This window comes from Phaethon aethereus (assembly GCF_964289735.1).
Source record: "Phaethon aethereus genome assembly, chromosome: 2".
NCBI classification, from domain to species: domain Eukaryota; kingdom Metazoa; phylum Chordata; class Aves; order Phaethontiformes; family Phaethontidae; genus Phaethon; species Phaethon aethereus.
The window spans coordinates 69,840,786-69,866,411 of NC_138582.1; the positions used below are offsets into that span (position 1 = coordinate 69,840,786).

Here is a 25,626-nt window from a genome sequence, read left to right on the forward strand (position 1 = left end):
TTGTGCAACTTTTTACCTGTGTATCTGTTTGTGGTTTCAGGAGACTTAACAAGGTGGTTACCATCTAATTTGGTTTGTTTCTTGTATTAAGAGAATCTGAGACCAATTTGACTATATTGTTTTTATTCAGCTGTTAGAAAAAGTGGAGTTACTGTTTTAAAGCCATGACTGTGTAAAGTTAATGATGTGTTACAAAAGCTGGTAAAGCAGTGCGAGTGCTAAATATCAGTGTGCATTGTTACATGTATTCCAGATGCAGTTATGTAGGAGATATATTTGTCTGTGGGAGGTAAGCTGTTGTGCAGTTCTCCTTCAGTTTAATAGCCTACCTTTAATTTTTCTTTCAAATTCAATGCATTTAAGAGATGCTGCTATTACTTAAACCTTAGAAAAGTACTAGAGAGAACAGGTATGTGCAGGCTACTTTATGGTTATTTAACATAGTCTTTGAGCACTGTAACATCAGAGGCCTCCAATGCTGACTTTGTGGGATAAATTATTAGGCAACTTGGATAACACAATGAAGTTTGTATGATGTTATGTGTAAAAAGTGCTCATGCTACTTGCTGCAAATCCTGATTCATTGTTTGAAGTATCTTAAGGCTTGTATTTGCAGTCATTTGGAGATGCAAATATGCTTAAGAGTATGGGTAGAGCCAATGTCAGAGCATTTATTTAAAAATTGCTTGAGAGTTCTCCAGGAATTCTGTGATACCACTCTGAGGCAATAGGCCGACCTCTTAGTGTCAATCTGGTAGTCGGGACTTGTGGCAAAGTAAGTTTTCAAGGACCTGTTCAGTGTCAATGAGCTATTGAGATATTGGTAGATGATGAAAGCAGTTGATTTTTTTCACTGAACATATCAAAAATGACTTGGTCTTTCTTGGCTTTTAGACAGAAATGTGATTTTTCTCTGATTTGTGGTAGATACTGATACAACATACGCAATTACTTTGGAGTCGGTGTTGGCTGGTCATGAAAACTGGGTATATGCAGTTCACTGGCAACCTTCAATTTCCAAAGGTAAAAAGATGCCAAACACTTAGCAGTTATGTTAAGTGTTGTATATGTGTATTTGTATTGTGTTTGCATGTTCACTTGTCACTGTGGACTATGCAAATATTTACTTACACTATTTGCAGAATTTAAATGGATCTTGCCTTTTATTCATGTTTTCTTTAATGAATGAAATAAAATAGCTGTACTAGCTTTATTGTAATTTATTTATTGTCTATGGAGTATGAATTAGTTTAATCAGTATGAATTAATAGGTCTAATAGTTTATCTTGATACATATATTTGAAATGTCTGTTCTTTGGAAGGTAAGCATTAACTCAAGAGCACTCCTTTTTCTTGGAGTAGAAAGGAACAAATAGCAACATTCAGAAGATTAATCTTCAGTTTTCTGTGCATGAATATAGCATGCCAGGGATTCCTTGAGTATGTTTTCTGTAGCATGTAGCTTTAAGGCATTAATGCAGACTCTTATTGAAAAAAATGTTATTTACTGTTTAATTCTGCATTTTGCCCTAGTCTTTATCTTTCTTTTTAAATCCTTTAAATTCTGACAGCATTGTTTTCAGTACTGATTTGCTGGTGTGTGTCTGCCTGGCATATAAGGGAAGATGATTCTTGATTTGACATACTTGCACAATCAGAATGCCGCTGTGTATTTGTATTTGCAAAGGTGCCTTTTTCTGAGATGTTTTGGAGTTACTGATGGCAGGCAGCTTCACCAGTACAAAGCACAACTTTGCCAGTGTATATACAACACTTGAACAGTAGAGTGCAATTGGAGTGTCAAAATACCTGTAGTGAAAGACACAGGACTTGCTTTAGAAATACTTAGTTACCAGTTCTTTTAACTTTTTTTTTTTGTAGGCACCAATAAAAGATTTTTCCTGTTAAAGCAAGGTTTAGGCACAATATAGGCATGTAAGTCTTGCACTGCAACCTGAAAAACTGTCCTGTAAGACTGTGACGTTTTCCAGGTGTCTTACGTCATGCTTCTGCATATGTGCAGCTGCTTGCATTCTGTGCGCTGCCCAATCCTGGGTTCCCCAAAATAGATTTTCTTCTTCAGTAGAGGCAGACTGATCTGAGACACATATTCTCAGTGCAGAAGGTAGGAGGTCTGGTGCTGACATAAGATACCACCTTGTGATATGTCCACCAATTTCTGTTATTCTCAAGAAAGTTTCTTCAGTGGTTTGCCTATGGGTTTTGCACCTGGATGATGAACCAGTTCCCTTTTCCCCATTCTGTCTGTGTTGGGCAATTTGGAGTGTTTCACTGCATTTTTGGTGAGCAGTCCTTACTACTGTATGTATTACAAGGTGCTAGAGTCTATTGAAGTCTGTAGTGAATCCAGCCCTTAATTTGGAAAAAAAACCCAACAGTGAGTACTGGCATAGAGATTATTTTGTTTTATACTGTAAATCTTTTGGTAAAAACTTATTTGAAGAATAGAACTGAGAACTGCTATGCAGTCTCTCTGTGAAACGCTGGCTTTTCCTCCAAATTACATTTGTTTCAATGTTAATTTGGAGTGAATAAACAGCAGAATATGGTTGTTCTCATGCATGTGTTTTACATTTCCTTTGGGAGATTATGGCTGAAAAATACAATGCCTCCTAATGAACACCTGAAAAGAACGTAAAGCCTGTTAAGTGGCATTTAAGTACTGCATTACACGTCTCTGATGCTGACCATTTTTGTTAGTGTGTTTGGATTTCAATATCACCAAATTCTTGTAGAAAGTGTTCTCACAGGTTGTAGGGTAATAGTTTTCTTTGTACTGTAGACGGCAGCATGCAACAACCAATGAGGATATTGTCTGCATCAATGGACAAAACTGTGATCATCTGGGAACCTGATAAGGAATCTGGAGTCTGGCTGGAACAGGCAAGTGGCAGTCTTCCTCAGACTTGCGTATTCAACTTGCGTTTCCAGCATTGTGTGTGTACTGCAGGGAACAAAAAACTCTGTGAAATGCTGCGAAAAGCAAAAGCATTTTCTTACAAAAATACTCATGCTGTGTTGTAAGTAAAATTATATTTTTCAAAAAGTATGTGATGCAATATGATTTTTATTGTTTGCTTGCTTGCTTCTTTATTACAATTTTGGGGAGTTTCTGAGGGGAGTTTGTGCTCAACTGTCATTCCTAGTATAACAAGCCATGTGCTCCATAGTAACACACGCTGTGTACTTCTGGTAAGAAGAGGAAGAAACCCTCCTAAATGATTTGTAGTTAATCCTCATGGGAATGTGCACCCAAGCAGTTATACAGAGCAGCTGACATGCAATTCACAAGCCTTGTTTTACTCACACTAACTTGTTCATGGGCTGTGTCATTAGGTTTTTCTTCCATTTGAGCTGGATACTCATGTGTCACTATAGTATTTTGAACACTGTTCTAATGTCAATACTAAATAAACAAGTAGTACAATCAGATTTATCTAGTGCTTTGGTAGATGTCTTCGTTTTCAGTTGACCTGCTTTTCCAAATTGCAGTAGTTTGGCTGAAATTGTGTTGGGTTATGCCAACCGTTGTTTATGATCTTTCCTGTCAACAAGAAAGTTCTAATCCTCTCTTGGGTGGAAAAAAGAACTGAACTAGTGTATTTATTTTTTCCCCTGTTCCATTGAAAATTTCCTGTGCCCCTCTACTTGATGTAGAAATTCATTCATAATAGAGTGATCACATAGAGATGCCATTTGTTGTCCCTAGTTGTAACACTTAGTTGTGGCTAAATTTGCAAGATTCTAAAAATGGCTTGTGCAGTAAAGCTTGTTGCAAGTTATGCTTTACATTTGTTTGCATTGGTTAGACCTCAGATGTGCAGCTTGCAGTTCAGATCAGACATTTTAACTGCAACAATCCTTTTTGCAGTGAGGGAGGGAAACTTGAGCTGGAAGCCTGCAGGGAGGAAGGGCAAAAGGGGAACATCCCATTTTCTCTCTTTCATTTTGAAATGAACGAGATGAACAAGAAGTCTTCACAAAATCATTTCCCTGCCTAGAGGTGAGACTAGAATTCTGCCTCTAGCATGGCGTATCAAAGTCACTTCCATATGAGCGGTAGTTTTTTGAGTAAGTGTTAATAAAATGGACATACTAGTCCATGCAGCCATTTAGAATGAAGTATAAATTAATTTAATTGTGATCTTAAAAGCAGATCTATAATAATGAGGGAACTGTTAAGAGTTCAATTTGAAAGGAATTGTGGTCTCATCTCTTGGATAAAACTTGAAAATATAACTTTAATAATCTTTTAATGTAATTAAAAATTTGGAAGAGTACTAGAGCAACTATAAGGCGTGTGTGTATGCATGCACACATACATGCAAAGACACAAAGGAAGCACAAAACGGAGGCCAAAGTATGCCACAGAAGGAATATGGAGCAAATTGCAGGGATTCTTGGAGAAACAGAGGAGCAGAAATATAGTAGTGAATCTTGGAAATTAAGGGGAGGGAAACGTAATTGGGAACCGCAGTTCCTTTGGACCATTTTTCCATTTTGTGCAATAGAGCAATGCAAGGCAACAGATGACAAGAAACTGTTGCGTCCAACAGACTGGACTGAAATACAGAATGATTGGTTTCTTGTCTCATCTAGCGTAGTGTTTTCCTTCCCCTGAGGGGGAAAGAAATCATTGAGCAAGATGCTATCATGAGATGTTTATGAAGGGAGGCTCCATTAAAGTGGCATGCGTGCAGCTTTAATTCCCATGATATTTTAGTGCTTAATTTTACAATTAAAATATTCTTTAAATGGATTTTTGTGTGTAATGTGAACTCTTGCCTATAGATACATTTTCATCTCGTGAGATTAGGATGAATTTATGTGAATGGAAGGCCATTTTCACAGATATTTCACTTCTGACCATTAATTCAGGTGCGAGTCGGTGAAGTGGGTGGCAATACCCTTGGATTTTTTGACTGTCAGTTTAGTCCAGATGGTTCAATGATTGTTGCTCATGCTTTTCATGGTGCACTACACCTTTGGAAACAGGCTACAGTTAATAAGGTATGTTGTTTGTTTTTTATTAGTAGTACTTAAGATAACTACACTTGTATGTCACTTGAGGTGAGTTCTGTTATTAATAGAAAAGTGTAAGAGTACAATTTGAAATTAATGAAGTAGTCTTTCTCTGAATATAATATTCTGTAGGAGTCTCGCTCCTGCACAGAAGGGAGCTTGCAATCTCCCAGGCTCTAAAACCTGTTGCTTTCCTGTGGGACCCATAAAGTCAGTGGAATAGACTGAACTCTTTTGTGGTTGTGCTTTGTTCAGAAGTAGCAGCTGAACCAATAATATAAGTTTCTTTTAGATTGGAGCAATAAATCAGTATTTGTGTCTCTTTAGCTGCTCTGAGTTCTAATAATTTGCTGTTTTCAAATGTCTTTTTTTTTTTGCTTTCTTAATAAGGACGTTGATACTTTTATTTTGGTTACAATATGCCAATCAGTCAATTGAAAACTCCTTGCTTCTTTGGTAACTTTTTTTAATAGAAAGAATGGACTCCAGAAGTTGTGATTTCAGGACATTTTAACAGTGTAGAGGATGTAAAGTGGGATCCAGAAGGAGAGTTTATCATCAGTGTTGGTTCTGATCAAACTACTAGACTCTTTGCTCCATGGAAAAGAAAACAAGAGGCAGAGGTACGATCTTGAAAAATTTTGTTGGCTTGGTAAAGAGGGCTTGTCTGTTCTGAATTTGGAACAAGTCACCTGAATATAACTGAAACAAATTTCCTCAGGCCATGGTCTGTTCAAAACTGCTTGTGTAAATGCTTGGTTTGGTCATTCAGTATGTGCTGTTTTCACTTTAAAAACACTAGTGACAGTTTTAGCAATCACATAGCATGACTGCTGTTTAATCCTGAGTTCACCTCTGGTTTACCTTCAGTTAGTGTTCCCCCAGGGTCTTAAAAACCAGGCTCTGCAGTAATTCAGGAGGAATACATGGCTGATTCTAATAACTATATATTGCCCTTGTTTGACACTTGGCTAAGCACTGCTGTAGGTAATCATAAAGTAACTCAACTTTGGTTGTGTTTTTTTTAATGCAATCTTAATCTAAGCAAAGTTCTCACTGTATTTTTTACACTATTTTGTTTATGACTCTGTATTACCGGAGACACTGTGTTACCGGAATGATGATCTGAATTGCATGATTGCAATTGATACCTGTGCAAACAACTTTTTAGGAAGAATTATTCCTGAAAAACTTTGCGTGTTCCAAAATAAGTCTAAATTTTGGTGTGAAAAACTCTGTCTAGGAATGCAAAAGTTCCTGTTTCTAGTTGCTTATGCATTATCCTCATCTACAAATGCAGCTTTTTCTGGCAGAACAGTATTAATGTTCCACTCAGGACACTGGCAGAAACTAGACTGAAGTCATGTAAGGCCCTGTGCAAGCTGTGCTGTTAGTTGGGGGAGGCAAAGGGTGACTATTACAACTCTCATCAAAGCTTCTGTAGTGTAGACCAGCACAGGATGTCTGATGTTTTGGGGAGAGTAAATTTGGCATAGATTCCTTGATTTCCTTCTTCCATGCAGAAGTGGTGTCAATCCCAGCTCAAGTGCTAAGCTTTGCCTGGTGTTGTAGAAAGGCCATACCCAGTTTCCTTCCCTGCCTTTTCTCCTAACCTCCAGTCTGGAGGGTACAACAGCTCTGTCGAAAAGATGGTATGTTGGATTTGACATATGGAAGGAAAGTCCAGGACTAGCCCATGATGTAAATTGGCAGCATTCAAAAGAGTTGTCACTACCACGTTCTCAGCAACCTGCCAAAATACCACTCTTTATTTATGCTGCTTGCTAAATTTTAATCCTATTTACTGAAAGAGCTGAGCTTTGTATGATTTACTTGTATAGCTGTTCCTGCTGTCTCTGAAACTTTTGAATTAATTGATTTAGCAGAGTGATTGTAGTCTTCATATCTAAGTTTGGTGCGAACTGAGTTATTGTCCTTCCCCTTCCTGACACAGAGCAGCCACCTGGCTAGTTTGACCAGGTGTAAATCCAAATAGCGTCAACACTTGCTGCTGCATGGGATGTGGGAGAAAGCTACAGTATCCTGTCGGTGGGGTGAGGTGGAGGGCTGAGATAGAAATGTGTCATTTGAAGGCATCTGTTCAGGACTTCTGAACCCTGAAAACCAGGTGTTTAGTTCGACTGCTCATCAACTTAGATAACATTGGCTTTTAAAATGCCTTACTTTCTTTACCACACTGAGTTTAGCATCTGAAAAATTACAACAGATGATGCCTGGTGTTTGTCTTAATAAGACACAATGGATAGTTTGGATATCTGAAAAGTTAATACTGGAGCTCAATATTCATGTTTTTCTTTATAAAAAGAGAACTAAGTGTTAAATGCAAATAATTATCCTTTCTTAAAATCTCAATTCTGATATTGTACTGGGCTCAAATATCAGAAATGAGGGATAACAGTCAGCTTCAATTTGTTATGCAAACTTGCACCCTGATTTTTCTGGAAGAAGCTTATTGCCTGACCTATTGCATGACTTATGACTCTTGTTGTCCGTTTTGTGGTTTGTGGTTTTTGTTTTCATTCCTGTTGTGTGCTGTGTTCTAAAGTCTGCAATGATGCACCTAGTAAAGGGTAGGAAGGGTTTATTGCAATGTTCGCTTGTTTGTTTTTAAAGAATTAATGCTCTTTTCTCATTGGAAAATGATCAAGCTCTTGTGAAAACATGGGATTTTGTAGGATCTCTCAAATACCCCATTCAGGTTCTGTTGAAAGCTTAGACATTCAAAACTCAATTGAATTTTTAGTGTGCTATGTGCAGTTCACAGTCAGCTTAATGCCTTTCCTTGCAGTTTGTATGATATCTAGTACAATGTAAATTCTGTCTTGGCTGCAATTTTTCAGGCATTGTAATACTGAAGTAGTATAATTAATTCTAATTGATTAAATTAATTCTAATTCTGCTAGCTGTTAACTCAGAAGTGCACACTGTATTTTTCCAACTGAAGTATCATGTAGGAGTAGTAGCAAATGGCAGTTATTAAAGATCTTTTCATGAAAGTGTGTTTGCTAGAAAACAAAGTGGGTTTTTTTGAGAGTCAATTTTTTCATGTATAGAATAAATTAGAATTTTAGAAAAGGAATTTAAATAATTTTTTTTGCTAGTATTCTTTGCTTAGCATGACTATAAAACTAACTTGTCTACCTTATTTCTGGTCAGCTGTTAATTATGGTTTTCTTGGATTAATACTTGAAGCGTCGTTATGAATATTTCAGGAAACTAGAAAAAAAATACTTCAAATGAAAACACTTCTAAAATCATCAAACATTTTCCATATGTTTTTCCTATAGGAAGCTATTTCTGTTTCATCAGTTTTTTGCAAAGCTTCTATTAAATGGTCTCACTAAAATCAAGTATTTAAAGAAAGGGGGGGAAGTAGGAACCTGTAGCCTGCTGACAGCAGTGCTGCTGTGCTTTGTGAAAGACAGATGAAGGAAGCAAGGTAACTATCACTACCTTTCTTAGGTCTTCCAGAGATACTGTTTTGAAAGTAGTTAAGTAGCATACAGTCTTCCTTTTGCTTAAGTAAATTATGTCCTGTTCCTGGCTGTCTAGTGTAAAGAAGTCACAGGAAGTGTGGTGTGCCGTTAGTAACAAAGGTAAACAAATGCCTTAAACATATCTGTGCAGGGACACAGTTTACTAATTACAGGAATTGTTTGGTGGAAAAATAGGATTTAACTGATGTATGTGAGCATACATCAGCTTTATGAATGTCAGTAGAAGGTTGCTATTAAATATCCTTTATGTTAAAAAAGTCAACAAGTAAAGTATTATTTTTTTGAACTGGAAATGTTGCTGCTTCTCTGGTTAAGAATTGTGTTTTAACTGCATGTCTGTTTGTTTAGGTAACCTGGCATGAAATTGCAAGGCCTCAAGTACATGGATATGACATGCGTTGTCTGGCAATGATCGGCCGGTTTCAGTTTGTGTCGGGAGCAGATGAAAAAGTGCTTCGAGTTTTTTGTGCTCCCAAGAATTTTATAGAAAATTTCAGTAACATCACTGGTATTCCAGTGGAGAAGCTGTGCTCCCACGTAAGTATGCTAAAGCAATGCTAAATGAAGACAGCCTGCTTTCACGTAAATAAAATTTATGCTTTAGAAAACGTCAAATTGCACTAAACTCTGTAAAAATTGTTTTAATAGTTCTGAAACCTTAACCTTCTTTTTCCTTTCCCTCTGTTTTCTTCCATGTGTGTTGTTTCATATGTATTGTCACGGTGTTGTCTTATAAAACAGGTTGTATTTGAAACTAAACAAGACCTGGTGTCTGAAGGTTGCAGAGAGCATGGGTAAATTGTAAATAAGTCAGACTAAGACTACTGTACATACTTGGTGATTTGAAAGCAAACAATAAAGCCTGGGAATGTGCTTCTCCTTAATTTAAGACTGAGTAGTCTTGTCTAGATGTAATTATTGTTGTGTGGTTATGTGTTGTTGGTTTTTGTTTTAATTGTACGCTTGAAAATAGTGTAAAGATTTCAGCATTGTTGTTAGTTACATATCAATATTTATAAATATGTACTTGCTCATGCTTTATTTCCTCTTGGCATTGGAAATTTTCTTGAGGCCTTTATGTTCTAGTTCGTAGTTTTCGGTAAATATATTTTCCTACTCAGTGGAAAGGTAAGACTGCAGAGTTGCTGTCCTTTGTTTGCTCCCCATTGGCTTTAAGATCTAATTCTGGTTTTCTCTGCATTTCTTGAGAGCAGACGTCATTCAGGATAGTTGCCTCTGTACAGTGCCTTGCCAGCCCTTTGCATTTCTGGCTCAAAAGCAGTGTTTTCTGTGCAGCTCCTCAGCGATGATTAGCCGCTCCATTTCACTTAACAGTTGAAACATTTGGGAAAGAAATCTATTTATTTTTGATAGCAAGATGTTACATAAGTAGCTGTTTAGCACTTTAATTCTGTTAGACTTTGTAAGCATTTGCATTAATGACATTGTACAAATAACATTGTGCTTTTATAATGCTGGCAGACGTCATTATTTTACTTTTATATAGACTTTCCTTATCAGCTGTTCCTCCTAAATACTATTTTTTGATTCATGATATGACAAAGTGTTTCACGTGGGCTTTGTTTAAAGAGGAAGGCTTTATGAGCTCTAATGATACAGCTACTCTTAAATAGCTTTATCGAAATTGTTTTCTGTGAATGCTTTTTTTCATTACAGTGGGTAAGCTTTTTCTTAATTTAGCTCAAACGCTTTCTCCAAAAAAGTACTTAAAACCAAAAAAGCCAGATTTATATTTGTAAAGGAGTTGAATGGGATTATATTCAGTTTAAATCCATGGAGTCGTATTATAATTTGGGTTGTAATGAAAAAACATTTTTGTTCCAGAGACCTTAGACTGATGTGTGTGTCATACATTTTCTCATCAATTTATGAACATCTAAATAAATAACATAGTATTTTAAGCTGTCACCTAATTATTAATCAAATTCTGTAAAACAGTCTTTCTTTGAGGTGTTCAGTTACTGTAGGGAAGGGATTTTACAGCTATTAAATCTAATCTTTTTCCATCTCTGCACAAAGGACTCCAATTTCACTTACCCTTTCCAAATTTTGGCTTTTTCCCTCATACCTTTATGGAAGTGTTTTTTGTCTGATGATTGGTCTTTCCTCTGTGCTGCTCTGAACAGCCACATACTCCAGCCACATCTGTGTTATGTCCTGACCTGTGTTTGAAGTTGTGGGCACAGGCAGTCACGCTCTGTCCCCTTTTCCAAAACGCTGCTTTATTATTTCACCTCAGAACAGGCTATTTCTCAGTCCTATTGTGTTAAAAACTGCTCTCAGTTGATTAATTATCATGTATATCCTAGAATAAATAAGATTGTGGAAGAAAACCTGAAATTAGGGATGAAGATGCATGCTTTACAGCAAAACCCTAGAGCTGAGGCCTTAGAAAAGCTTTCTTTTTTGGCAGAGTACTGGACTTCATTTTGTTCAGGGTATATTCTGGATGAGTTGGGAGTTTTTCAAAGTACTCCGCTTCTTCAGAAGAGTCTCTTTATCACAGGGATTTCTTAAACTGTGGTCTTTGAAATCTGAACCTACATGAAAATGTGTGTAACCTTTCTTTGTTTAGTTTGGGTTTGTTTTTTTTTTTTTTTATTCAGCAATCATCTGATCTTCCAGAAGGTGCAACTGTGCCAGCTTTGGGATTATCCAATAAAGCCATTTTTGAAGGTATGGCTAATAAGAAATAATGGTGATGGTGCTTCATGTGGAAACTTTTTTTTAATTTTAAATTATTGTTTTAGCGTATGTCTTTTTGTTAAGGCTGTGATTGTAAGCTTGACTGCACATTTAGAATCTAGAACTAAAATTATACAAAGTGTTTACTTCTCTGGCAGCACCTAAATATGGTGCTTAAAAATAATAACAAAAAAAGCACTAGTGACAATCTTTCTTCCCTTCCTCTGCCTTGGTTTTCTCCCCTACACATCCCCTGATGTCTTGTGCATACCCAGAATCCTTTTTCCCTGCCTCCTATACTGTGTCCCACACCCCTGTAGGAAGTAACCCCACTCAGTCTGCGCAGTGTTCCCAAGAGCCTCTCCTGTTGGCTGATCTTGATGAGTTTCACACAGGCACTGGGGCTCATTGCTCTCCTGTGATCAGTTTGGGAATTGCCAGGGCAGGATATTATTTGAATTCCCTGACCTGCCATTGTTCCTCCGATTTCTCCGTGCTCACTACCTGAGAAAACTGATGACTTTTAGCCAAAAAAATTAGTATTGAATAGCGTGCTGTGAAAACTAGGTTCAGAGTTGTTAAAGCAGAACTACCTGTTGCTACTTGTGGTTTCTCTGTAAAATATCTTGACCTCTGAAGCTATATTCTGGAATCCTTTTCACAATCTCCTCAAATGTTAGCATTCTTGTGGAGGCTTACAGAAGTAACGATGTTTTGAGAGGGATCAGTCACATTTTCTGTTTCAGTGAAAATAGCCATAAACCTTCTCCAGGTAAATGATGCTTTGTGAAGTATTTGGGAAGGAAGAATTAGTTAGCCAACAGTAACCAGTGTTGTGTTGGTAAAGGCTGGTGAGGCACTGGATGAATTTTCTTGGAAGAGTGGTGGGGACTGCATTGTGGGGGGAACAAGGAAGGAGGGACAAACATCTATCTAGAATCATAAAAATAGCTGAGTAGTGTCTTGAGACTGGAGATGGGACTGGTAGTCTGGTGTTTAATAAACTCTCTGGTAAAAATGCGCTTGCACTGTAATCTACAAATTAGGTCAGACCGGTTTTTTCTTTGCTTAAACCTTTATCAGAAGGTGTGAATTAAAAAAGGAAGCCTTTTAATAAGCTTTGTCTCCAGGGTCTTCAGTGGCGATACAGCTGAATTTTCCTAAATCTTCTATGAAAGAAAAGTAGCTTTGTTGAAGTAACTCATAAAATACATTTTGGCAAAAACTCCTTTTTTTTTTTGCCATCTCATGGGTCCTTCTGCTGAGAGAGGGAACAAAACTTCCTTCTCTAGAGTATCGTCACACATAGCATAACTAATTTCCATTGGTGTCATGTGGCATACCCAGAAGCAGCAGTATGAGTAGAAAAGCTGTCAAATTTTCCTGCGTTGTCCACCATTGCCCACCCAATGTTGTCAGCACTGATGGCTTAGGATAAAGCCCTACAGACCTCTCTTCTTGCTTATTCTGCAGAGGAATCTTCATGGTGAGCGATGATCAGATAACGATCTTGAATTAGATAAATGCGGCTAATTTAATTTTCAAGGGGAGAGAAGACAGGGTGAATGAGAAGATGGTCTTTCTGTTCTGCTTTTTCTGTACCTGCTTTTTTAAACTGCTGTATTTTAAATGTACATTTGGCAAAAAGATAGATTCTGTCTGAGAGCAGCTGTTTCCCAACTCTGTACCTTTTTCTTAAATAATACGTTCAAAGTGAAAGACAGAGTTCAATTTTAACTTAGAATTAACTGAGTAATTTCAGTTACTTCTGATAATTTTGCCTAAAGCTAAGGACTGAGTGAGCCCTTGGCAGTTTTGCTGAAGTTTGAAAATTGTAGATGCCCTTCTGCAAGTATGGCTTTTCAATTATGGGGCTACCTTAAATTTAGGAATTCATCACTGGTATCTGAGATTTTTGCCTTAAGCATTTTCAAATACAGAAGGAAAGGTTTAATGTTGGTGAAGCACAGGTTCAACTCCTGGTGACTGCTTCTTTCAGGTAAATCAAAGTCTCTTTAAGAATCTCTAAAAGAGACTGTGCTGATGGAGAGGGGTCAGTCTCAGAATGAAATTAGTCCAAAGATTAAATTATTTTTTTATCTTCTCCTCCTCATTCTCATGAGCATTAGAATAACTAGATTCTAATATTCATATTCCTGTAATTCAGAGAAACCTAATTTCAATTACTTATGTTGTAAAAAAAAAAAAAAAAAATTTTTTTTTACTTGTATAATAAGTGCTCATATTTCCCCTCCTGTAAAGTATGTTTGCTGTAGCTAATGAAGTCCTTACTTTGAACAGGAGATATGTCTGTTCAACCAGCTGAGGATGAAGAAACATTTAATACCATTTCAAATCAGTATCCTGAGATTTATTTTCAACCCTTGATCCTTACAGGTATGAGATTCATTTTTCTGTTGTAGGAAATAGAGTTTCATTGGATCCATTCATCCAATGAGGTTCATTGGATATAAACTTGAAGCATTATTTAGCTGATTTTTAGACTATTTTGCATCAAATTTGATTATGTTGTACAAATGTCTTTTAGAACCTCCTCCAGAGGATCACTTGCTGCAGAATACCTTGTGGCCTGAAATTCAGAAGTTGTAAGTTTTATTTTTCTTCTTTATTTAATTTACAAAATTTCCAGAAAGCTATTGCAACATATTAATGTAGTCTAGTCTTGTAATTCTTCCTATTTTACTACCTGATTTGACTTTGTGTGCAGTGTATTGTTTGTAAAATAAATAAATATATCTATAAAAATTAGGAACCTGTGGAAAATGGAAGTTAGAACTGATGTTTCACAAAATATTATTTCACTAGTTGTTTCTGTAGCAGTGAAATATGTATGGTTTTTAGCACAAAGCTATTCTTTTGAATTTGTAATGATCAGACTTTCATTGTCCCTTTGGATGTTTTGTCTTTTGAAGGTCTGTTTAGGGCACTGATCCCTGGGGGTTTTTTTTTTGTTGTTTTTTTCTTTCCTCTTTGTGCCAAGAGAATAGTAGGGTTTCTGTTTGCTGTAAGAACCTGCAGCATGTTTTCATGGTCTTACCTGTGCTCTGGAATATGATGGGCCTCTCTCTCCATGCTGCAGCCTTTGTTTATGTCTGCTCAGCACATCTGCTTAAAATCTTGCCCATACTAAAGGTCTCTCTGCATAAGGAGTCTTCTGCTTCTTTCCACTCCCTGGCACAGACTTGCAAGTTTGTCTTTCTGGTATGGAAGTAAAGGCTGAGGCATCAAAGGAGGAGCTTCCCCCTAAAGTCTAGAAGAGTTGTAAGGTGCAATAGATGGAAGCAGCAGCCAAAATAGGATGTGTCTAGTGGTAGAGCAAAGTGATGGATGTTGAGTAAGATGGTTACAAAACCAGTTTAGGTATTGAATGCTGCCAGAGTGGGAAGGCGAAACCGGAGTAATGATGAGTCCCAATGTGGGTATGGTCATTCTCGTTTATTATAGCAAAATGCACAGCTTTTATAGGTTAACACACTGTCCACGTGCTGGACATTGTTCCCCATTTGCCACAAGCAGCTGATCACGCGCTTAACTCTAATTGTTGATTGGTAACTGTCATTTTACATGTTGTCCCATAGACCACCCATTCCCAGATCTTGCAGTTTCTAGTTTCTTCTAAGTTGTTTATCACAGTATGAAGCTCCTTATTGTTCATGTATCAAAGACAGTTCACTTGCTCAAGGTTCTTGCTCAGTCATCGGTTTCAGTAACAAAGCCAGGGTTGTTCAAGTCGATATAATCATGTCCTTGTTCTGACAGCCAGGCTTCCACAATTGAATGGTGACAGAGTTGGTTGTGGATTGCAAAAAGTTACGTGGTCATGACAATAATTGTTTTGAGATTGCAGGGTTTTAGAATTCTTCAGTTGTATTTTCCAAGAAAATACATCTTTTCCAAGATTCACAACAATTTGCAAATGAAAGTTATCACCTCGTTTGTTCCCTAACGATCCCGATAACATTAGGCTGCACTTTCACATCTTCAAAGTTTTACTATCAATCTTCAAAGTATAGCACGAAGAAATGAATCATCTCAAGCTCTTACGGGTTTACTTATCTGAGTCGCCTGAAAGAGTGGTCTCGGCCAGGAACAAGAAGAATGTTGAGCCTTTGCTGATGATTACAGCTACCTTTATACATTACCAGTTTTGTGACTTCAGTTGGGGGGTAGGAAATAAAAAGCTTTGGGAAAACAGTTTGCAGGTTGTTTTTATTTGACCAAGTGGGAGATTCTGTGGGAGCTCATCTTTACCTTCAACCGGGCAGTTAATCTTCTTTGAGTGCTTTGAAGCTCTTTTACTGTGTTTGTACTCAAAAGTGCTTCTGAGAGGGAAGCTGGTGGATATTAGACTATATCTGCACATTTTGTAATTTCTAACTGTTGCGTTAACCGCGTCTCCTGTGCGTGCTATGGCTGCTAATGCACCCACTCGCATAAGGAGGTTGATGAGGGATCTGTAAGTAGTGAAAAGGAGCCAAGGCCAAAATTTTTCTTCATTTGCTTTTGACATTTCTCAAAGTCTAGTGAGACATTAATCTTTGATATTCTGCTACAGGAATACTGCCTACCTGTTTTTTATATCCTGCATTCATTAAAATAACTCCATTTTATGATGGTCTTCAGGTGACTTACCTGAGCAATTTTTTTTGTTTTTTAGAGACACTGCTGATGATAGGGATTCTTTTATACAAGGGCAATGAGATGTAAAACATTCATAGACTTTCAGGTTTTTTGCTCAGGATAATCTTGAAAGTAAAACGAAATCTCATAATGTAGATTTCAAGTTGCCATAGCAGCAGAAAAACAGTATGAGGAACTGACTTGCTAAATATAGCTTGTTTGTTATTGATGTTTGTGTATTTCCAGCTCTAACTTGACACCAAGTTTTGAAGGATTGGAGTTGGGTTTTGAAAACTGCTTGCTTGGGTAGGTTTTAGTAAGAAGAACTTGCTGAATTTTATACATAATCTAATAACTTTAAAATAAAAATATGATAAATCCTGTGAGAGGATGCTAATCTTTATCCTCTTGGAAAATGACTATAGAGAGTTTATATGCAGCAGGCTGAGATTAAAACCTGAGTGTTGAGGTAAATATATATGTTTATATGTTATGTACATTTCATGTAGTACATTTGGAAGTCTTGAGAGATCCTTTTTGACACTAGAAAATTACTGTAATTACTTCTCTGGGTACTTTGAGAGTCCAGTGAGTTTATCTGTGCAGAAGAATATGCTATACAAATTCCACGTTGCTAAGGCAAAATCGCTTGTGGTTGAAATATCATTTCATTATTCATTCATGCTTCTCTCCATTGTGAACCTGTTTTTCATGTTGTACTACATAATGAAGGGATCAGATTGTGTGTATGGGGGCAGGGGAAGGGGTTGTACTGGAGCTTCTGTACTTCCAAGGCACATGCAACTCTTGTGGCCAGCATCTCCTATTGCCACTAACTTTATTCTCTTTACTGAGACAGCACTGGGCTATATAGGCTGTCGGTCTGACCTATGATAGTCCTGCTCATGTGACTTTGCAAAAGATAGTATTTAGGGTTTAATTTAAAGAGAAAGATTACTTTATAATGCTTCTATTTAGCAAGAACAAAGTTGCTTGCAGAAGCTCGAAATTTTTCTGTCAAGTGCTCTTCAATACTACATTTAGGAGATAAAACCAAAGTAACTGAGGACTTTTTTCCCAAGTTGTTCCACAAGTTTTTTCCTTCATTGAATTTCAGGAAATCTATACTTTTAATGGAATAAATACTTTTCAGATTTTAAGTCTTGACTTTCAATGGTTTTTGCTACAAAATAGTCTTTAAGAACGTGCTTTAAAAGTGAGCATTGTGATAAAACTCCTGCTGGTGACAGAGTGAGGGGAAGACACGCAGTAGTACCCTCATCATTATAAGATACAATCATATTTGCAAATTAACATTCCAGTTAAGCGCATCTACCAGTATCTCTCCCCACTGAAGGTGCAGGCACAGTTACTCTTCACGAAAAGGCAATGCATCCCCAACCTTCAGAGGTGAGTGTGGGAGTCTGTCTATGAGATATGCCTGGCAGTGACTCTTTCAACAGATACATTCAGTAATTTGTCATTTAAACAGATGGCTGTTTTGGCTGCAAGTGGAATCCCATGAACATCAATCCCGTATAAGAACTTCTTTGCAACACTGCTGACCAAAGGAGTTTATTAGGAGAACTGCCCATCTCTTCAGAGCTAGGAATCAAAGCACCGCCCCTTCCTGGTCCTGCAACTGATATTTAGCTGGAATTTGTCCACTGTTTATAGACTGCATCTCCAATTTTACTCTACTTCCAGTCTGTTTTGTGACTGATTTTAATTTGTGTTAGTCTGTGTGGCATTTCTGCTTATTAGTTAAATCCCCGTCCAGACTTGTGAGCTTGAATTCCAGGAGAACTTGTGCAAAGACTAATTAAAAATGCATTTCTGGAGGAAGCTAGAAGTTTTGGGTTTTTTTACAGTGTTGTTTTCCTTTTCTGACATGATTCTTGTTCTCTAGTTCAGAAATTCTTTTAGTGTTTCACAGAATGGGCATCCTTTGGCTGGGCGTTTGTGGTGTATTTCATTGGTGATCTTCAAATATGTGGCTTCTGATTTTTCTTGGTAGTGTTAAAATTGCTTTTAAAATAAGAATAAGGAAAATAATAATATGTGAAAAGCTGCTTTAGTCTGCTTATTAATCATTAGTGTAGCTTCTGCAGTGCTGTCGCTTTAGGACTATGGAATGAGCTAGAGAGATTGTTCTGTAGTCAGTTCCTAAACGTGAAAGAATTTATGCAGATGTTGTTTCAGTTGAATGCTGAACATTATTAGGAGGTATTTGGGACGTAATACTGAAACAGTGGTAAGAAGTTCCTGGCATGTGCCTTTCATATTTGCAAAGGGATTTAAATTAACATAAGAACCTTGATACCTACTGCAAAAATGACTGTCGTGTGTTAAATATCTTTTCACATTTATTTCAGATATGGACATGGATATGAAATTTTTTGTGTTGCTTGCAATAATGCAAACAGTGTAATTGCCTCAGCATGTAAGGTAAGAAAAGATTCTAGCACCATCTAGTGAAAAGTGCCAGCAGATTTCTAGGACTGACAGAGGAGGAGTCAGAATCTGGTTTGGGCTGATTTCTGTTCTTTCACTTACATGAGAAGGATTTTGTATCGATGACAGTTGACTTGCAAAGGTGAGAGTGAATGCAGAGAAGCTATTCTTCATAAATTATGTATGATTCATTTGAAGATAGTAGTAAGATAAATTCTAACAAATACAGGTATAAAACATTTTCTTACTGGTATATTGTCAGCGTTAGTAGAGGGTAGTGAAACAATCTTGAAACTTCCCAGAGGAAAGCTATTCTAACTTGATTGCAAGCCTTAAAACAAGTCCCCTAACATCTTAGGATCTTGAAACATGTGACTTTTATATTTGCTTTCATAATTCTCACTGATATTTTTTCCATCAATACAGGCTTCCAAAAAAGAACATGCAGCAATCATTTTGTGGAGCACTACTTCTTGGAAGAAACTGCAGAGTTTGTCATTTCACAATCTGACTGTTACTCAGCTGGCATTTTCTCCTAATGACAAATTCTTATTAGCGGTTTCTAGAGACAGGAATTGGTCACTGTGGAGGAAACAAGACTCATCAGAGTCAGGTAAAATATGTAAAGTGGATATACACATTTGACGACTTTGTGGTTTGTTCAGTGTTTCTGGCTTTAAAAATCTTTGAAAGAGAATTGGTAAAATATTTTAATGGCTATTTTCCTTACAACATTTAAGAATTAATAGTGTTGTAAGCTCCTGTGACTTTAAGAAGTGCAATTAATGGTCTATAGGAAAGCTAAAAAAGGAATTAAAATGTGTAGAAGAATATAATCAGGCTTTAAATGCTGTTTGATTGATGGATGTAATGAAGTTTGCTGTTTGTCCTCTTGCCTTCTACTTGTGATTGTGTGTTTCGGATTTACTGAAATCAAGTATACGTGATGGAGTGTAATGCCTGAACATCAAACTGGTGTTCTATCCAAGATGATCCACATCTCAGTGATCTGTGCAGGATAGGCTGTGAAGCTCATTGCTACGTGTGTGTCCTTCATAGAACTGCCTTGTCCCTGTTTGCAGGGCATGACACTTTGAGACTCTTGATAGGATTAATCTCTGTCTTTGGTATGGCTTTCTGATAATCCCACACAATTGATTAATTTGACTAGGACTGTCTCTGTCTGGGAAAAGAGCTGATAGAAAAGATTCAGTTGACTTTCTCATTAAGACTCTGAGCCTTGTAGAATCATGAGGAGACTGCTATTGAACATTTTAATGGTTTCCTAGAACAGATGCTTGTGCTGAAAACGTTTATCATTGCACTGTTGGCTTAATAGCACATAAACACTACTGGCCTCTGTACAGTTTTCCTAGAGACTTGGCAGTGAGTTTTGGCCCTTTCAGACAGTGTCCGGTTGTATCCTGGCTTGAGATTTCTGTTCTATTCAGACTTCTATTCTAAAGCTTGGCATATTGTCCACAGTAGTTACACAATGTTTCAGGATAAGGAGTATGAATTCTCATAGGAAGTAGAGGAAATCTTCTTTTCATCTGTTCATCAATAACTTCTCTGTCTACAGAGAAGATCGTTTTCAGTGTAAAGCAAAACTACTGGTATTGGCATCCTAAGAGGTGTTTGTTCAGAGTCTGGGCTCCAAAATGACAGCCTTTTCTACTTCAAAAAGTCATTCCCATTTACTGATCTGCTGATCAAATTTATTACCTGATTGTATGCATATTGAAATGACAGCCTGACTTTTTGGGAACAGATTAATCATTATGATTTGAGCTCTTGGGGCTTTACTGGTAAATAGGAACTGTAGTGAAATTATTGGGGATAAGTGTACACATGGTAAACGTTTCACTATACTAAAACTTTTGAAGTCAGTGTTCTTATGAAAAAACTTGTATAGAAAGAACCTGAAGGTCTTATACTTCAACTTAAATTCTTCTGAAACAGATATGTGTGTAGAAGATCAAACTGTACTACTGTTTTAGTGCTATAAGGGCTGACTGATACAGTCTTGAACAGGTGCTAGTTATCATTGTGGTAAGTGTTGGAAGAAAAATATTTATGTGGTGCTAAGTATTCCCAGTTGCTTTAAAGATGAGTGGAATAATGTCTGAGTATTCCTGCAGTTCCTACATAGAGTAAGTAAGGGTAACAATTACTTTTAATATGTAGAGTAGTTGAAGCAAGCGTTTTCCTCTATATGTTTTATTCCAGGACCAGTTTTCAGTTGCTGTGCATACACAGACAAAAATACAGCTGTTCACAGTCGAATAATTTGGTCTTGTGATTGGACACCAGATAGCAAGTATTTTATTACTGGCAGTCGGGACAAAAAGGTAATTAATATAAAAGGATTTTTAAAAGCCCAGAATTATTTTAAATGTATTTTAGATTAGCAAATGCTGTGTTCTAATGAGCCTGTATTCTATAGATACACAAAAAGCTTACTGTGTGTATTAACCACAGAAATCAGTGAGACTTTCATACCCTAAATAAAGTGCTTGAATATGTATGTACGAGACTGTGGTCTGCCAGTTGGACTTTCTTCCTTTGTTTTTTCATACAGTAAGACAAGCATATGTCACATAACTCTTAGGAGTCTCTTAAGTTTTTCTTTAACTTTCATAACAGAACCTGTTTTTATTGTCACTATCTTTAATGAAATCAGACAGACTGTCTAAAAAGTTGAATCTTTGTAGATAGACCGTTTTTACTATTTTAGGGGTCATCTACTTTGTTCTGTGGCCTGGGAGTATTTTAGTGTCAGTTATTCCTTATGTTTTTGTAAATGCATTTACAAAAAGATTAAAGTGAACATTCCTGCATGATTGTCTTTCTTACAGGTCATTATCTGGGGCCAGTGTGAGTTATCTGAGACTACTGAAAGAAATATGTTGGATTCAGTCAAGCCTTGTTCAACAGTACTGGATGCTGGGGATTCCGTTACTGCTGTTAGTATAAGCCATGTGCTCACTCCTGATGGAAGGTATTGTTGTTTTTCTATAATGCCATTTTGTGTTTAATTTGAAATCGGTTGTTTTTTTTTTTTTTCACTTTAGTCAGTTTCCTGTGGCTAAGCAGCTCCTAAAATCTACTTGTCAAATAGTTTGACTATTCTTTGAACTGAATTAACTCTCCTTTTTTATTTCCTAGCCTTCTTTTCAGGTGTGTGGTGACTTCTCCAAACAGTGTAACAAGAAAAAAAAGAGGAGGGGAGGGGGCATTAATGCACCTGAAACACATTCATTGTTCCAACAATACTGACTGGTTGATGCTGTAATAAGCTCCTTACTCATTTCCTAACCAAATACATTTTGCAGGTTTCTGCTTTGCTCATTTTTAATGAAGAATCTTTGAATTAAATTCTAGTATTTTTTCATTAAAAAGTAAATATTGACTCAAAGGGCGAGATGCAACACTGTGTTTGCAAGTTCTTTCTAGCTTGTGTTAGAGCTGACTTCACTGAGCTGCTTCGTGTAATCTCTTTCAGAACTAATGCAGTTGTTCTCTTGATAGGTATATTGTTGCCGTAGGCTTAGAGAATGGGAAGATTATCTTGTTCACATGGAAGCAGAGTGGGCAAGAACCAGCACTAGCTGATTGGACCATGTGTGTTGAGATGGATAACAGGTATGTCTTTTGAAGTGAGGAACAAGGAAATGTTATTCTTGAGGCTAATAGTGCTGGCGTTCTGTTCTGATAGTATAAAATGATATGAAACTGTTTTATTTGGGCATAAAAAGTTACCATCCTTTTAGGAGAAGGATGATCCCTGAAAGTCTAGAGATGCCTTTAAGCAAAACCTGGAAATAAAAATACTGGTTATTTAGATTTATTAAAAAAACCCCAACAAAACCCAATGAAAACCAAGGGGGGGGTTTAAACCCCAAAATACTTCATGCTATGCAAATGCTTTGAGAAATATTACTCTTTGGCCTCACTTAAAACTGTTTTTTATGGCTAAAGGTCTTTAAAAAATAGATGACAGAAAACACGGGGCGGGGGATAGGGGGAGGAATCACTGTCTATGTACATCAGCCAAAACATTTTGGAGTGGATGACAGCAAGTTTTCAAGAGCAGCTTCTAGCAGAAACCAAAGAAATGACAAGCTATATGTGATGGTGTGGTGACAGCTAGAGAAACTCTCTGTAGAGGGACTTTGAATGTTTCACTTGGAGCACTCTCCTAGATCCTTCCTTCACATACAGGCATTGGTAGTACCAGAAATGAAAGTTGGTGGTGACTTTGGCCTGCGTGTGCTTGAAGTGAATTGGAAAGAGACATCAGATAACAGGAAATGGCAGGTTAAAAGCCAGAAATCTGTCATATCTCAGTAATTGAGATGCTAGACCTACAGCTTAATGTGGCAAGACTTTAAATCAATAGCTGTTTAAATTATTGATGAGTGAAAGGATAAAATGTCATTACTGTTAATGGCCCTACTTATTTTAAGAACTTAATACCTGCTGGTTGTCACAAGTCAGTTTTTCTTCAGTTGGTAGTGTTAAAAAAGAGAGTACTAATTATATAAATGTTGATGTTTACACTCACATGCCCAACTGTGTTTGACATTTTGCAGTTATGTATGGATTTCTTTTTGTTGCAGCCAAAGTCATGCTCTTGCTGTGAAACGTTTATGTTGGAGACATCATGCAGGCAGAGCTGGACATAATGATCAGAACAGCAGCGAGTGGTTGCAGCTTGCAAGTTGTGGAGCTGATCACTGTGTTAAGATATTCAATGTCAACAGATTTGCTCTTTAGCAAAGACAGCAGGCCCGTCCGTGCCAAACAGATTCAGAACATTTTATTTCAGCTTTAACCGTTTTGATTGTTGAATTTTCTGTTTTCTGCTGTGGAAAGTGAAACATCTGACATGTAACTTATTAAAGCAACTTTTGTTTGAAATGGCAAATATTTTTCTAATTCTACAGTTCCAGGAATATGAAGTATTTTATATGTTCTGGTTGAATATCCTGGAACTGAGGAAGGGTAATGAAACAGGATTGTTCACTGTGACTCCGGGGGTAGGTAGGAAGCTTCCAGTACTTCGGTTCTTTTGTGCTTGGGATTGCAAATGGAGTACTGAGTTGTTTTGAACTCCTTATTCTTACTAAACTCAACTCTCAGTTGACCTGCCAGTGCTGACACCGTGTGTTTAAGTGTGTGCAGTTAACCAGAGGCCAGAGTTAAATATACCGCTTTTTCTAATTGCCTTCTGAACATATATTATGGCCCTGGTCCAAGTCTTAGACTGCCTTACTTTAGCGGGAGTAGTTTGTGTCTGCATGCTTGGACTGGCCTGCTTGTTTGTTTCTCCTGTCTATATTCCTCTTTCTTCTGCTATGCGGAGTGCTGGGCTCATGCTTCTTGGTCATGTGGGGCTTAGGTGGTCTCTGAGTTAGGCTTTAAGTCTTCTGGTGTCTCCCCTGTGTACTTGTGAGCCCTTTCTGAGGAGAGTGCTATAGAATAGCCACCTCTTAATCTGCTTGAGGGCTGTCCTCTACAGTTTGGTCTCGAAAAGCTTACAAATACCAGTAGGTAGGAGCTGAAAGGTGGCAGTCGTTCTTTATACTGCCTTTGGACTCTTCCTGAATTTTGAGTGCTCCTTGTCTATTCTGGTGAGAAGTGGAACCAGTTAACTTATTTCTCTGATTGTCTTGTAATTTATATAGAATGATAATAGACCTCAGCAGGTCTGTCTCCAATTCCAAAGTCAAATTAGCAGTCAGTTAAACTTTGGGAGTGAAATTATTTTTGTTCCAGAACCACTGACTACCCAAACTGGTAGCGCAGAAATACTTGTAATTGTGCGTAACTTTTTACTGTATTGCATCTTTAGGTAAGGAACAGTTCTTTCAGAGGGGGCCAAACTCTCTTCAGAATAATTATATTTTATGTTTTAAAGGTTTTTCTATTTTAGCTTTTTATTTTCAATTCTGTTTTTCAGCATTAAAAAAATCATTCTGTAAAACAACTTAGAGGAATAAAACCTGACTTCTTAATAAAGATGCTGTGCTATGTTTTACTTGTAGTACCCCATGCTTTCCTTGCATGTGTGCTTTAAGCATTTGAGTAGTGTATTTTACTTGTCTGGAAATCTTTAAACAACCGTAGACTGTATCCTGGCAAAAGAAAGACATAACTTCTCATTCATGAGGCTTCAAAAAGTTACCACAGGTGGAAATTTATTCTGTCACAACTGTAATTTGGTGTCTTACCTGCAATTTGATGATTATACTGGATAATACTTTCCAATACTAGTATGTCTTGCTATGCAGCCCCTCTTGCCTATAGGCAAAAGTGAAAAGACCTGTTGTCCCTTTCTTTTATTTTGTGAAATGCTGTCATTAAACAAACATCAGCTATTACATGATTTAGTAATCCATTCCATTACCCCTGGGAGTTTTTGACTCAGTAGCATTGAAGAATATACCTCATTGTTCCAACTTTAAATACATAGATTAGTCTGTTCATCTCCCAAGTCTAGATATTTGCAATAGACACTTTATTTGCAATTAAGTCAGAGGTTGTCAAGAGACACCTTGACGCATGATTAATATTTTTTTATGTATGGTGTTATCTTTGTCACATATCATCTTACTATGTATTTAGTGGCCATGACTTTTACATATGCCTTTATTTTCTTGGTAAATACACTGAAGTCTTTTCAAACCAGCCCATAAATTAGTATCAGGGTAACAAGTCAGATACTGGTTTCATTATCTCAACTAATATCAGAAAATTATTTATATCAATGTAAGTGTGATACCAAGGAAAAATCAGTGTAATTATAGCAATCATTTTGGGGGTAGCATCGGCTGCCTAATGAAGAAAAGAGATCTTTAAACAGCGAAACACTACCCCGTAGGATTTATAAGAGTCCCTAGAAAATTTGTTTTCTCTTTTGTTTGGTTTCTTTGTTATAAAAAGTGGAAGAAAAGCAAGGATTTGCCAGACACTTACTATATTCTACTTTATTATCCTTGCTTTATTGGTTTCATTAAAATACCGCTGGAATCCCAAAACCTGTCTAATGAGGTTTTTATTTGAAAGAATCTACTGGGGTTTTTTGTCCACTGAATGGCTATTGCTTTTATTTTCTTCCATGTGCTTTTCTTCTGTATATACTTACTCAGAGAGACTATTAAAAATAGTGCATACATTCATGTACTCTTTCATACATTGAAAAAAATAGTATTATGGTTTCAATCATATTTACCTGACTAACCTGTCCGCAGTCCCATTT

General features: G+C 37.0%; 1 protein-coding gene across 1 annotated transcript in view; it reads left to right on the forward strand.

Annotated features, from left to right (window-relative positions):
- ELP2 (elongator acetyltransferase complex subunit 2) overlaps window positions 1-23,141 on the forward strand; it is a gene marked incomplete at both ends in the record, with an annotated part of 38,705 nt that extends 15,564 nt beyond the window's left edge. The window contains 14 exons of the mRNA XM_081996957.1: window positions 928-1,023; window positions 2,804-2,904; window positions 4,900-5,031; window positions 5,517-5,666; window positions 8,910-9,098; window positions 11,189-11,258; window positions 13,569-13,664; window positions 13,816-13,873; window positions 18,284-18,356; window positions 18,789-18,975; window positions 20,592-20,713; window positions 21,221-21,363; window positions 21,894-22,007; window positions 22,985-23,141. Of these exons, the coding sequence (XP_081853083.1) occupies window positions 928-1,023; window positions 2,804-2,904; window positions 4,900-5,031; window positions 5,517-5,666; window positions 8,910-9,098; window positions 11,189-11,258; window positions 13,569-13,664; window positions 13,816-13,873; window positions 18,284-18,356; window positions 18,789-18,975; window positions 20,592-20,713; window positions 21,221-21,363; window positions 21,894-22,007; window positions 22,985-23,141 (1,688 nt within the window). The remainder of the gene's footprint in view (window positions 1-927; window positions 1,024-2,803; window positions 2,905-4,899; window positions 5,032-5,516; window positions 5,667-8,909; window positions 9,099-11,188; window positions 11,259-13,568; window positions 13,665-13,815; window positions 13,874-18,283; window positions 18,357-18,788; window positions 18,976-20,591; window positions 20,714-21,220; window positions 21,364-21,893; window positions 22,008-22,984) is intronic.
- Window positions 23,142-25,626: the final 2,485 nt, after the last annotated feature.